This window comes from Indicator indicator, chromosome 1, assembly GCF_027791375.1.
Source record: "Indicator indicator isolate 239-I01 chromosome 1, UM_Iind_1.1, whole genome shotgun sequence".
NCBI lineage: Eukaryota > Metazoa > Chordata > Aves > Piciformes > Indicatoridae > Indicator > Indicator indicator.
The window spans coordinates 28946966-28961523 of record NC_072010.1 but is presented as its reverse complement, the minus strand read 5'-3'; the positions used below and the strand labels follow the sequence as shown (position 1 = coordinate 28961523).

The 14558-nt window shown below is 44.1% G+C and overlaps 1 protein-coding gene across 1 annotated transcript; it reads right to left on the bottom strand.

Annotated features, from left to right (window-relative positions):
• Positions 1 to 4395: 4395 nt before the first annotated feature.
• LOC128969511 (fibrinogen-like protein 1) lies at positions 4396 to 12216 on the bottom strand. Its single transcript, XM_054384384.1, has 7 exons — positions 12145 to 12216; positions 10632 to 10842; positions 8977 to 9136; positions 7403 to 7500; positions 7219 to 7307; positions 5639 to 5829; positions 4396 to 4622 (listed from the first exon to the last, which is right to left on the bottom strand). The coding sequence occupies exons 1-7, from the start codon at positions 12214 to 12216 to the stop codon at positions 4433 to 4435; spliced, it is 1011 nt and encodes a 336-aa protein (XP_054240359.1). The 3' UTR covers positions 4396 to 4432.
• Positions 12217 to 14558: the final 2342 nt, after the last annotated feature.

Below are 14558 nucleotides of genomic sequence, written 5' to 3'. Positions count from 1 at the left end.
TCCCATAAGGAGTCCAACCCTGGCATGCCCTTTAACCTGCCTTGTGGGTTTGAAGGAAAAATAGCACATGCTCTGTTCCCTGGCAGTAGGCTGCTATCTGTCTTGAAACTGGCCTCCTGAGTGGAAAGATAGATCTCCCAATCCCACACCTTTTTGTTTTTTATTTCTCCAAATCAATGACAGTTTTAAAGGGAGAGCAACATTGTTGTGCATTAGGCAGCTCCTGGTGGCACCCCACTGAAGTGTCCAAAGCGTGCACAGGTGATTTGACAGGCACACAAGAGGCTTTGCTGTGACCGCTTACAAGGAGCCAGATGCTCTGTGTTTGACCACCAGAGTCAAACCCTGCTGTTTGAACAGCATTTTTGATGGGTAACATTTTGCAGCTGCTGCCAGAGGGCTGGGTCTGACTTGCAGGGTGATGTGAGCTCCCTCTTTCCCAGGAGCTGTCCCAGCTTGCTTCTGTGTCAACGCTCAGCCCTGTAGCCCTGTGCAGCTTTCAAACTAGCTACATGTTCCCATAAACTGTCGGCTTGAAAGCTTTTGAGAACATGTCCACACTTGAGGACCTATCCAAGGCTAATCAAATGTAATGAGCCTTTAAATTGACTGAAATGAGCTGGAAATCAGACATCTGAAGCAATTGGTGCTCAGGTTACTTACTGTTGCAGTGTGGTAGGTTGGAATCCCCCTCCCACAACTGACAATGACCAGGCTAACTCAGTCCAGAAGCGAATGAAGCTGTATTTACAAGCAAAACTACAATCTATGATGAAATGCAAAGAATATGTACAAATATACACTATTCACAACATTTACAAATATGTACAATTAACAGAAAAACACAACTAAGCCCTCTGGCCCCCCAAAAGGGAGGGGCAGTGCTTCTTCCCCCTGCTTCTTTTTTTTTTCTCCCCCCCACTTCCCAGAGCTGGCATGCAAAGGGAAAGAAAAGCCAAGAAGCTGAGAGGTTCATTAGACTTAGCTTGTCAAGGTCAGTATGCGGGTGTGTGTTATCTTCAGCCAGGAGAGAGAAGAAGCAGGCAGACAAACTGAGAGTGAGCGTGAAACTGTACTTTGTTATGAGTACTGACTCTCAAACATTTCTATCTCTCCACTGGAAGTGTTTAGAATAATCGTTATTTGCTTTCTTACACCCAATAGTGATTTATTTACATTCTTTCACTTTCTGCTTGAACTTTGTGAGAAAAAGACATAGTCTTAAAACTATCACACTTACCACCCCTGTGCTAGGGTAAACTCCCATGTGTGACCATGTTCGCCCCAAAGCAAAGATCTGCCAGCATTAAGCCTGTAGAGCTACAGTATCTGTTTACAGCTTTGGTGAGCCTCTCGGCATGGGACACCCAAGAGAAAAAGGAGATGAAAAGTACAGCACAGCGACATTCAGCAAGTGTGTACCAAACCATCTGTGAGAGTGATTTGAGCTTGGTGGTAGCCCTCAGGTCAGATAAGTACTCTGCTAGTGACATTTTACCCTGCTTGTTAAGATAAAAAGTGTTCTGAAATACTTCCTGGGGTTTGCTGTGGGAGTTGTGGGGTCCTGCACACACGCCTGTGACCCCTGCATCTCTGAGGGGTTGCCTGTGTCACAGGAGGTCAGAGAAGGGAGAGTCTCATTTTGAGCCAGATGCTGCTTCCTTCAACCTTGTCTCAGTGTTGGGCTGTGTTTGGAACAGCTACTGTGATGTGTTGGATGGACTTAAGTAAATCTAAGACAGCAAGGCAGACCCCTTCTCTCAAGCTTGGTCAAATCTTGGCCCCTTTTTGTTTTGTGAAAAAAAACTGCTGTTAACAGCCTGCTGGCTGCAGGCAGTCCAACTATAATGCTTTTTGCTCCAACACAGGCTCTGTACTCTGGACTTCATGTTGCTCAGCACTTACTCACTGGGGAAGTGGACTGGGTAGCAGTTGTCTGACTAAGCCCTGTTGACTTTATTTCCAGCTTGATACTCCATATTGCATGGGTTAAGGGCAGCTTAATGAACTGTCAAACTACTATTGCTATCCCTTTGGTGCTGTAGTTGATTTCCAGCATGCAGAACTGAGAAGCACTTGTCTGTAAACTTTACCCTGCTTCCCTAATCCTCTATGGAAGATTGAGCATCATCTGCCAGAAGGCATTAACTTGCTTCACTCATGTTTCTCTGTGTCTTCTGTGTGGGTGAAAATCGTTCTTACTGCCCTCAGCACTACATCAGTGGCCACACAGTTAGAATGTGCAAAGGGATTCTGTGTTTTGGGATCATGTTCCCAACATGCAGTTACAACCTTGCACTAAGATTTTACCAGAGTGGAATACAGAAGTAGTGATCTGAAATGAAATAGTAAGAGCTGGCTATTCACAGCCCCTTTTTTCACAAGGACAACCTCATTTTGGAGGTGTAGGTGCAAGTTCTGTTCTACATGGATATGTGTTAACACTTGGGAAGAGGGCAGCAGTGCGGTCTTAACAGGGCACAGGCTTGTTAAGGGACAGCTCATTGAACTCTGGTGTTCACGTTTGCTATCACTGGGTTGTCTATGAAGGAGTGAGAGCAAGGTTTACCTCTTGACAAATTACAGGAACCAAACCAAGTTTTACACTGAACCTTCACATGTCTGTGTATTGTCTTCAGGACAGCTTAGAATCATAGAATCATAGAATGGTCCAGGCCGGAAGGAACTTACAAAGGTCATTTAGTCTGACCTTCCCACAGTCAGTGGGGACATCCCTAACTAGACCAGGCTGCCCAGGGCTTCATCGAACCTACCTGGAATATCTTCACAGCTTGAGGCATGGAAATTAAATTTACCTTGCAGACCCTCCTAACTACCCAGGACAGCAGGTGCAAAGGCACCAGAGCCAACACCAAAAGTATGCATTTCACATATTAAGAGCTTTCTCAAGATTTTAATCCAAATTTCAAGTTCCTACTGTTGAACATCAGATACAAAGTGTTAAGTCCTACTCAGATGGTTTTATTTCATCCTTTGTGGATATATAATGCAAATTACATAATGTATGGATCTAAAAGCAAGTAAATGGAAAAGAACTACCAGTTAGGAAAAATATTGTGCTTCGCAGAAAAAGGCTCATTCTATTACAAGGTAGTTAAATGATTTGCATCAAGTTGGTAGTTACTGTTCATTTTAAACTGTTGTTATTAAGAACTTGTGGGAAATAAATTCTTAGTATTCCATTTCTCCCAGTCATTTGTGTTGCTCTTTCATTTCGCTCTGAGACAATGAGGGCAGTGTGTCTTTTGATTCAATCACTTTCCACTTTCTGATTCTCCTGCCATCTGGTTAATTACACAAGAACATACAAACGAATCATGATTGGATTTTATGCCTAAGAAGGTCTGTGCTCATCTTAAGCTTAGCAAAATCTGCCTAATTTTCATCCAGCTTCTAAGACTGGTCAGCAGCATTGTCTTTGTCTCTGTTAATGTGCTGTGTTACGTTTTTCTATTGAGGGGGATCTGTAGTGGGAAGCTGCTGGCAATGAAACCCAGTGTCTACACTATCCCTGTGTGAGAGTTTTCATAGAATCATAGAATGGTTTGGGTTGGAAGGGACCTTAAAAATCATTTAGTTCCAATCCCCCTGTCATGGGCAGAGACACCTTCCACTAGACCAGGTTGCTCAAGGCCCTATTCAGCTTGGCCTTGAACACCTCCGTGGAGGGGGCATCCACAGCCTCCCTGGGCAACCTGTTCCAGTGTTTCACCACCCTCACTGCAAAGAATTTCATTCTGATATCCTGTATAAATCTACCTTCTTCCAGTTTCAAGCCATTCCCTCTCATCCTATCACTCCAAACCCTTGTAAGAAGTCCCTTTCCAACTTTCTTGTAGGCCCCCTATGTTGGAGCATGTCTATCCACTGGTTTGGTTCCACACACACTCTAAGGGCATTCTGCAGCTAAGTGTGGCAATTTGGGACCATAGGAAGAGTTGCTTTAAAATACTCTACAAAGTATTTTAAAGGCACACCAGCAGGCTCTAACAAAGGCACGCCAGATGAATTCCAATTCCCCATCACCTCGTTGTTTCTATTCTTACATTCTTGTAACTGAAGCATTGACAGTTAAAATCAAGATGAAAAAGGTTTAGCCCTTGAAGAGTTCAGATAGCTAAAAGAACACACTCGATCATTGAAGATGCTGGGAGCTTTTCATAAACAATCATCAATGAAGTCCTGAAAACTGCCGAAAAAGAAAACTTATTCCACGACTGAGATCGGTATGTTTTCCATTAAATTGTTGGCTGGCTGTGCTCAAACAACTTGTGATGTTAGCTTCAGCTAGCAGAAGCAGGTGCAGGCCCAGTTATCACAGTCCAGGTCTGGTGACTGGCAACAGAGGAGGGCTGCCAATTAACACCATTTTTTGTAACCTGTACTTTTTTTCTTTCCAAAGCAGGAGGTTTCAGCTGACCTGACTGTTCTCACCATCTCCACTCTCGCTGTCAACAAAAAATGGAGCTCTGATTTTCATGGCCGAGTATTTTAGTGAGTACCACATCCCATGCCACGTAGACCAAACCAGACCATCGTCGTGGGACCCACTGTACTTCCCTGTTCTGTAGTATCGCCCATTGAGGTTTACAGCATGGCACCTTGTAACAATGTAGGAGAGGGAAAAAAAAGAGATGAGGTTTAGTGTGGGAAGACATTGCATCGTTACAGTGAAGAAGAATTTTCACACAATACCAGGGCAAGATGCACTGACAGATTTGGAGACCCAGTTATATCTGTCTGTACTGAACTGGTTATCTAAGTCCTACAATAGGCTGTGGAGATCTGGTTAATACAGTTAGTGGAACCTAGAGAAGTATGTGGGTCATCTTAAAGTAGACACCTGCACTGGTCAGGTAATTCAATGTGTTGACTCCTTCAGGTGTATTAATTAAGGACGTGATTCAATTGCTTGAACAGAGGTGTAGTGCCATTTGGTAGGCTCTAGCTCAAGTGTAGGCAGCTACATATTGATACCTAAAAATGCAGATGTCTTTTAATGGAGGTAAATCCCACTACTGATGTACATTTTTGTAGTTCCACTGATTTCAATTTGCATGTGATGAGAACCTGCTCAAAGAAAAGGCTCATCCTGCACTAAAGCAGTGAAAAACGGAGGGCAGTGTGTCCATGATGCAGCATCTGGTGGACCTGTGTTCCTGTCTGTTGATGTGTAGAGTATGCTCAAATGATATCATCAAGACTGCTAAGGGGCAGCTTACAATAGAAGAATGTTCTTTACGCATACTTCACCTTGCAGTGGCTACAATTGTTTTCTTTTCTGGGGCACAACCCAAAACACTTTAAGGAATTTTAATTGGGCTCTTTTTCTCACAGGTAATTTCCTTCCATGCATTATTCTGACCCATTTTCTTCAAATGAAAGGAATTTATCTGTGGCCAGTTCCCTAAAATAATGCAACTTACCTGCTTTGTGTTGTAATGAAAAAAGCAGATTGCTTTCCTTTGAGGATCAGTGATGTGAATATCTCAGATTTGGCTGTGTGAAATAACAAGTGCACACAGCAACCTCCAGCTGCTGTAAGGCAGGCAAGTCCTCTCCTCTGTACAGCCACCCACACTCTATGCACCAGAGAGGAATCAACTTCTCTCCATACCTGTTAAACCACCAACCACCCTTGTTCTCTGATGCACAGTTGCCTGCCAGGAACCGATCATGATCCTTGTCAGATGTGGTGAACTGCATCCCTCTGTGAGAGGCTGACCACTGATCTTCAAAACTGCTCCCACCAGACAGAGCGTCGCCAGCATTACCGGAATAGGTGCCAAACCATAACCTGTAATTGTCCTGTGAGAACACATGGATCATGTCTTCCATATCAGCTTTTTCTGCCCTTCCTCCCATTTTTGAGATCAGATTTGCTCTGACTATTGTATCCACTGTCAAAAGCATGATTGCTGAACTCAAGGGTGACTCGGACCCATGCTTTAATGATTCTAGTGTAGCTCAACAGGGATTTAAACTTGCAAGAAGCTACTGCTACAAAGGGTTTCAGGCTTTAATGCCTTTCAATAACAATTTGATACATTATACAACCAGCTGCAAGGCTGTTCCTTAGATTATCATGAACTTGGCAGAAAACTGTGCCAAGTAGTTGCCTTCATAAGCTGACCAGTTGTTCAGATAGAATAATTCCTTAGGAGTTTTGCTCCTCCAAGCACTAAAAGCCATCTGATTTCTAGATAAACGGTCCAGTCCTGATAGGAATACTTAGAACATTTCCATGCAAAGATGACAGATCTCAGAAACATTTGATATGAGATAGATGATTGCTTTTATGCTGTGGGTTTTCTTCTTTCATCATTTTGTTTCTGAAAATATAGGACTAAGGTATTAAAATGAAGTTGTTAATACTTTTAATTAAAAAACTCTAATTGCAAACCAAATCCAATGTGTACGTTTCTGGAGTGGGGAACTAAGACTGGTCCATGCAGTGGAATTCAAGTCCTTGGGTATTCAGACTACTTAATTGTGGTGTTCAGAAAGGTGAAAACGCAAAGAACAGGACACTGTCTAAAGCTAGAAATAAAACATGAAAATACAGGGATATGTCTGTCTTTGGGCTTTCCATGTCTGTCTTTGGCCTTTCTGTGTCTATATCACCAAGTGTAGTGCTACAGGTGCTTCAAGATAGGAACTTAAACATGCTCTTTCAAAGGTTTGATTAGAGTTCAAAGACAAAGTTTCAAAAACAGATTAGAGTTTCAAAAACAAAGAGGACTTGTCCTGTTGATCGGTGTTTACATGGCAGCCTGAAACACTTTTCCAGGAAGTAGAAGAACATGGTTCAGTTTCTTTGCAGAGGTGCAAACTATTATGTCTTCTTTCTCACAGCAGGCTCTTTTATCCATAAGGATGGAGGCAAATGCATGTGGGAATCCCTGTGCCCTGTGGCAGAGAGCTGCTCTCCATGCAGCAGCAGAGTTAACAAGAGGGCAGACGCATGACCACGCAGTGGCTTGGACACTCAGCAGTTGTAAGGAATAAGTCCCAGGCTTACATTCCTGCTCCCAAGGCTGTTTGTCATTCAGCCAAATCAGGAATCCCATGGAACCAGAGCAGGAAAGTTTTGCAGAGCTGTAATTACAACCCTGATACTGAAGTCTGATACTAAATAAGCCGATGCCCCACCCTCACAGACAAACCGGGCAAACCGCCACTCTCTCCATTTTTTACCTGCTCATTTGCAAGCTGGAAATGTTCATAGATGGCATAACGTCTTTCCCCATGCCAGTCCATCAGATCAATCCTTAATGAGGTCTCTCCTAAACATAAAGTGGTGTCCTGTTAGATGAATTGTCTCATGCAAACTGGAAAGAAATCTGTGGAGGGAAAATACGTGCAGGGAAAATACGTGCACCTCTAGCGAGCAGGTCATAGATGTGGTCATTGCCCAGCCAGTATTCATCATTCTTGCCCTGGAATTTCCCAAATCCCAGTTTGTAATCATCCCACTTCCTGCAGTGAGATACAAATATCCATTTCAGTGTGTAAGAGAATTAGACAGTTTGTGATACTTGGCTATGGTAACGAGTAAAATTTCATCTGTATCTCTAGACATTGTTTTCTAAATGTATCTGATTCATCCCAAGCTGAGCTGAGATTTGTCACTGTCTTAGAAGTAAATACAACTCACAGCTTACTCCTGCTAAATCTGTGCACATGTACATTGGGATCAAACCTTCAAACTGCCAGATGCAGGGCTCGCAGAATGAGGTTGTCAGTTAGATGGGAAAGGAAAGCAGCAGCTGTCGTATTGGTCTTCAGCAAAGCACCTGATACTGTTCTTCAGTAAGTCATAATTAAAATGCCCTCCTGACTGGAAATAAAAGTTGCAGTCTGAAATAGGCTGCAGTCTTGGATGTATGGTGGTATGGTGAAGAATCAAAAACTAAATAGAAGCTGCAAACAAAAGCTTGCAGATGAAGTTAAAAGGAAAACACCTGGTTTGCTTTGTGTTCTTCTTCCTTTTAAATCTGTTCTTGATTCATTGACCACTCTCACCTCTTGTTTTTTCTAGGATCACTTTGGATGTGGCAACTTGGCCATCAGAGATATAAACTTGCTTTTCATCAGTGTTCTCTGACTTAATCTTTCCAAGAGAAATCTCCCAGTGTTACTTTCTTCTCATCATTTCATTCTTTCAAAATCTTCTCTCTCATTTACATTTTACCTTTCATAGTATCATAGCTACCTGTGTATCATCATTTCCAGGTTTACCAGCCCTGTGTTTATTCCCTCTCTCATGCTGTTATTATGCTGCCTGGCCTACATCCTAGCCGATGCACTGTTTCAGAATATGTGTGCTGAGAGCTGACCTATCACAGCTACATAGCTACCACTGTGGGCAAGGCAGCTTAGAGCCAGCTAAGGTAGCTTTGCAATGGGCTGCACTGACTGTAAGAGACACTAGACATGCCATGACATTGTGTGTGCTGTGAGAGAGAGTTAATCTGCATGGTGACATTTCTTCTTTACTGTGATACCAGAGCATCTCTCCTCCTGGATATTTCCAGGTGAAAGTCAGCTCTCTGGGATTTTGCACAGAGGAAGGACAATCTTGGAGCAGTGGTTTGGCATCTTTTGAATGGTGCTGAATGTAATTCCTGATATGAGACCACATACTGTTCTCAACAGCCTGTGTTGAACAGCCGATACCTGCCAGTTTGGATCCTTTGACAGTCTCCAATAATGATAAAGCAAATATGCACACATATGCACATTACTCACATGCAGAGAAGCCATGGAAAAGATGTTATAGGTTCGTTTTGAAAATGGCCTCCTGTTACTAATATCGAATTCTCCTAAAGCAAAGAGTTGTCATCACTAATGTATGGTCTTGCACACCCTGCTTCTCAAGCATAGGCAGCAGAACAGGGGCGGGAGCTGGAGGCCTGATTGCAAGCCCTGATGATGCAACCACAATGCACCCACCTGTTGAAATTCTCCTTGCCATTACTCCGCCGCTGAATGATGGTCCAGCCCCCGCCATCAGACATGTCACAGTACACCAGGAAAGGCTCTCGGTCTGCCTGGGGCCTGATCCGGTAGTAACCGTTTTTTGTCTTCTTCCTATTGTACACTGCAGAGCAATCTAGGCAAAGTGTTACTGATTTGTTAAACAGGGCTGGGAGAAAGCAAAGGGATATGTGCAATCAAGAGAAGACATCACTGAGAGGTTGTATGGGACAGGGACTTTTGACCAGCCTGCACATAGCTCTGCAAGCCCTGCAAAGCCAAAGCAGATGGCAACCAGTGGCAGAACAAAAGGCTCAGGGGAGGCCTTATTGCTCTCTACAACTACCTGAAAGGAGGTTGTAGACAGGTGGGGGTTGGACTCTTCTCCCAGGCAACCAGCAACAGAACAAGAGGACACAGTCTCAAACTGCACCAGGGGATGTTTAGGCTGGAGGTGAGGAGAAAGTTCTTTACAGAAAGAGTAATTGGCCAGTGGAATAGGCTGCCCAGGGAGGTGGAAGAGTCCCTTGAGGTGTTCAAAAAAAGATTGGATGTGGCACTTGGAGCCATGGTTTTTTTGTCATGAGGTGTTAGGTATTCGTTTGGACTTGATGATCTCTGAGGTCTTTTCCAACCTGGCTGATTTGTGATTCTGTGATTCTGTGCGATTCAGTAAGGTAGTAGCACCATTGGTTTACAAACTGATGGGCCTGCCAAAGAGCAGCAAGGCTTGAGAACCTTTACAAGCATGCCCTCTGAGGGAGTCATTCTCAAGACTTTAGTGAGATAAAGGATGGCTGCACCTCGGGCTGGGGCTATAATACGGGAGTGATGCAGGACAGAGACTGGTTCTGTCAGCAAGATCATTTGCAGGGAAACTGTTTTCCATGTGGAAGGTAACCTCAGCTGTACTTCATATTGGATCAGGGCCCAAAATCTCTTTAAAAAAGAGGCTAAGATCCTGTGACCAGCTCTACAATGGCTGTATCAGAAGAGTGCCTTTCAGGACCTCAGTGTTTCACACTTTCAATCTAATGCCCATAAAGGATAAAATCTTGGCCACCACACACAATTCCATTTATGACCATTTTCTCAAAGTGACACCAAGGAGCAGAGGCTTGCTACTGTGCCACAGCCATGAGGGAGAACTGAGGAACAGGGAGGTTGGGTTAGGGTTAGGGTTAGGGTTAGGGTTTGGGTTCAGTGGACACAGCTGAGCCAGCACTCTGGGCTCCCCTAAGTAATTCAGGGCAAATAGGCTTTTCAAGAGCAAGACACCTCTCTTTCTAAAGCAGATGTTTAAAGCAGTTCTGATGGAAAACACTGAGAGGAGCCTTTTCCTCTCTGCACCAGAGTCCCAGGTGAGAAGCCCAGTTGCAGATGTTTGCAGTTTTACCTGGGCCATAGCTGCCTAAAGCTGGGTCAGCTGACCCTGGCCCCAGGGGATGTCTGCTGGTGCTAGGCTCATCATTTTGCCCTTCTCCTTCCCATGTATCTGACTGCATTTTGAAACATACCCACCTTAAAAATTCTAAACCTTTTAGCAGAAAGAAAATATTATGCATGGGACACTGCAGTGAGAAATGAACATTGTAGCAAGCTGAAATTCCATACACTGTGGCAAACTGTACCTTGGTCATAGACTATCAAATTTCCACTGGTTGTGGGTAAGAGTATTTCATGCTGCATGCTCCTGTTGCCTGAGAACAGCCCACTTTTTGTTCTATGGTAAGTGTTCTCCAGGATGTCCTTCAGTTGCAGTTCATATAAGTAAAGCAAGTCTTGAAGCTGTTTTAACCTTTGTCTTAATTTATTGTTGTCTAAGAGGCAGATATCTTTTTCCTATGGAGAGAAAAAAACACCAACAATCCACACTTCAATCAGTGCAAAGAACAGAGAGGTAGAGAGAGAGAAGAAGTAGCTATCTCCTCTTGACCCTGACATGTCACATTGTCTCTGTGGATCAACAAGACAATTCGATGGTGGTGTCTCCCCAAGATACATGAATCTTGCACAGAATAAGCTGTTGAACTGAATCCCACAGAAAAGGGTTCACATATGCATAAAATTTCTCTGGACAAAAAAATATTTGTCTTAACTCCCATTTAATGAACTCAAAGGGAGTGTTTGCAAACTGTGAAACTGCTCAGGGTAGTAAGAGGAGGGAAACTTGGCTCCTGCACTGAAGCCAGGCAAAACTAGAGAGGTTCCTGAAATGCCTTCTTGTAAAACTGGAAGATAGTTGGCACAAATCAGCTGAAAGTGCTTTAACTTCAGAGCTTCATTACCATAACAATCATTACTATAACAGAATCTGACCCACGCTGGCTGGGATAAATATTTTCGGCAACGATCTAGTCTTTGCTTGGTGTTACTCCATTAAAAACATAACAAAGCAGAGTGAAATCTTTTCTAAGACAACCAACTGAGGAAACCCATGCAATAAAACCCACACTGGTGATTTTTGCTGTGGACAAGCTGGCTTGAGTGATGCCAGGTCAGTACCAATTCTAGGCATAAGCAAAACAAGCAGTTGTCAATGATAGCAGACTTCCAAGCATGCGCAAATGTGGCTCAAACGTGGCCTCCCAGCTGCCTCTTCCTTCTCCTAAGCCTGTCAGTTCTCCTCCACAGATGAGGATTTCCAGGCCGGAGGCACACAGGGACCTGCTGCAGACAGCCCCAAGCTCACCAAACTCTCCTTGTCAAGCTCTGTACATTGTTGGGATAGTCCAGGAAATATCTGTTCATCAGAAGGCTACAGACTGCCTCAGACTATGTGTACCACTTCCCCCCATTTAAAAATCACAATAAATAAGCTAACAAAATTTTCCTTAAGGGGATAAAGTGGAATATTTCTTCACTTGACAAAAAATTGCTTTTTTTTTAAAAAAAAAAAGGTTCAGTTGTGGTTGTTTTAAGTTCTTGGTAATGTCAGTCCAGCCACCCTGAGAGCTGCACAGCCCCTAATGCCATGAAAGCCCTGTATTATCAGGACAAGAAGGGTGACCTTGCATTAGCTTCTGCCAGATGCCTTTTTGCTCTGCTTTTGAAAGTGTCTGTTCATCTTGTGGGGGAGCACCTATTGCTACGTGACTGGAAATCACTGGGAGGTTGTATAGACAATAGCTAGAAAATACACACCGAAAGCCTGGGTGCAGGTGAGCTGAAATTGACCACGAAAAGGAGCAGCAACAAGCAGGGCATCATCCTCATCCTCATTTCTTAGCACCTGAAAAGAAGCATAGACAGGCTGCACTGGAAAGTTCTTTAGTTCCTGTTGCAACTTAATCCCCACACCCTAATGTGTAATTCCCCAGAGGAAGCTGCAGGGTTTATTAAGGAGGCAGCTTGAAACTACAGGCAGAAGAAAATCAGGAAGAAAATGCATGTTAGATGAGAAGCTGAAGAACCAGTGCACTATGCTGACAGGGCATTGAGACATAGGTCCAAACCCCTACTTCCCTGGAAAAATAAAGACCCAGCATGACTCTCCAGCAGCCTCTGCCCCTTCTCCTGAGTGCCCACACAAACAGAAAGTTACTCAGCAATAACATCTCCTTGGAGCACTTGTTGCCAAACCAGTTGGCCAAAATCACAGCCCATATTCAGTTCAAATTCCCCCATGTTAAGAGGAATTTTGTCTCCTTGTTGAGTGAGTGCAGGACCTCCACAGTCCATGGAGGTCGAAGGCAGAGTGGGCATGGAATCGTTTTTGTGTGGATTTCAGTGGAAAAGATTTCTGCTGCTGACTTGCCCCAGAAGACAGATGAAGCTTCAGTCAGAGTCTCATCTAGGAAAAGCACTAACTGACCACCACTTGGAACATGCAGCTCAGCATGAGTGAACAGTACAGATTGTTTGCAGTGTGTTTGTGTGGTGCTTTGAAAAAAAAAAGTCAGAAAAAAATTTTTAAAATCTGAAAAATAGGCTAAAATCAACTCCCTTGCTTCACATCTGGAAGTGATGCGGAAACTTGGCTACCAGCTATGTGCTCAGAATGATAGACTTTGTTTCAGCTGCAGCTCTATTGGCATCCCCTCAGTGGCTGATGCCAGGGCTGCTTCCAGAGCCGGCAAAGCTGCTGCGACAGAGGAGCCATCTGCCAAGTTGGGCAGGCAGGGCCCAAAGCAAGCTGAGAGAAGCAGTGCCCCATGGAAGTCATCCATAAAAGATGTTGTGCAGGTGGGTGCCCCAGCACGTGGCATTTTTTTAGCTGATAGAGAGAAAGGTCCAGTGCGTCAGCGGGGGACCTCCCAGCCGATGACCATTGCTGCTGTCATGCACACCACCCCACAGCTGTGCCGGCGGCTGCAGTACCAGCGCTGAGGCCAGAATCCTGCCCCATGTGGTGCATGTGGTTGGAGGCAGAAAGATAACAGGAAGGATGGGTTTGAGCTCCTGAAAAACAAGACAGTGCAGACCAGAGGGAAAGAAAGCAATTTTGCTTACACTTTTATCAACACATACGAATTGCGCATACCTGTAACTCGCCTTTCCTTCAGACCTCCTTCTGATAAGATTCTTTCTCTTAAAAGTGAACTGTAAAAGAAAGTGATCATAAACCTGGCTGCATTTCCAGAGGTTGATGACATTTTCCTCTCCAGATGGCCCACATCAAAGGCACAGACAAACAACATTTCACAGCACTAGGCAGTTCCACAGAAAAGACACTTGCAATTCCTCATGTGAAAGAGTTACCCAAACCCCAGGTTACCTGTTGTTACCCAATACTCATCCTGCTGCTTCCCAGTGAGGAGAGATGACAGGCTTCTGTTGGTGCTGCTCTTTAACGGAGAGTGGCTCTGCTGGTTGTGCAGTTACCCACCTTATTTGACTGGGAAGCTCAACCGAGACTGAACTTCTTTAAGTGTTTATACGAATCACTCAGAGTAAAGTTCCCTGTGGGAGTTTTATCTCATGTTAAAACAGCCAGGCTCATTTCTGTAAGTCTTACAAGGTGGAAATGACACAGCTTTTCCCTTCAGCATTCCTTTAGTTGCTCTATCTGGTTTATAACTAAAAGCACAGCACAGCTGTAATGCCAAAGGAGCTGAAAATCTGAAGCAAGAAGCGAACACAGAGGTATGAAGCAAGATTTGCTATTCGACTGAAATCTCAGGAGGCTTGCAGTTGTGTAACTCTCCTCTGAGTGGGATGATTAGATTTGCTAGTAATGCAAACAAGGACATTTGCGGAAGAGAAACAAACAAAAAAAAGCAAACAGATGGGTGCCTCCTTTTGTGTTATGGCCAAGGAATTACAGATTATTTTAAAGAAAACAGGAGGGATGTTCCATTTTACAGAGCTGTGGTCAGAGGAGACACCATGGGGACAAAAGACAAGGCAGATAAGCCCATAGTAAACTTCTGCGTTACTCTCCAGGAAAGCAGGACTGTCCAGCCACCACCAAATACAGAGGTGCTGTTTATTTCTTAAAAACTGCATTCCCCGGCTCCCACAAGAACTGCTGACCCACTTCACTGCCAAAGGATTATGTAAACAGTGCTGTTCTTCTCACTTGTTCTCCCCCCCCCCCCCCCCCCCAAGTCTGAGGC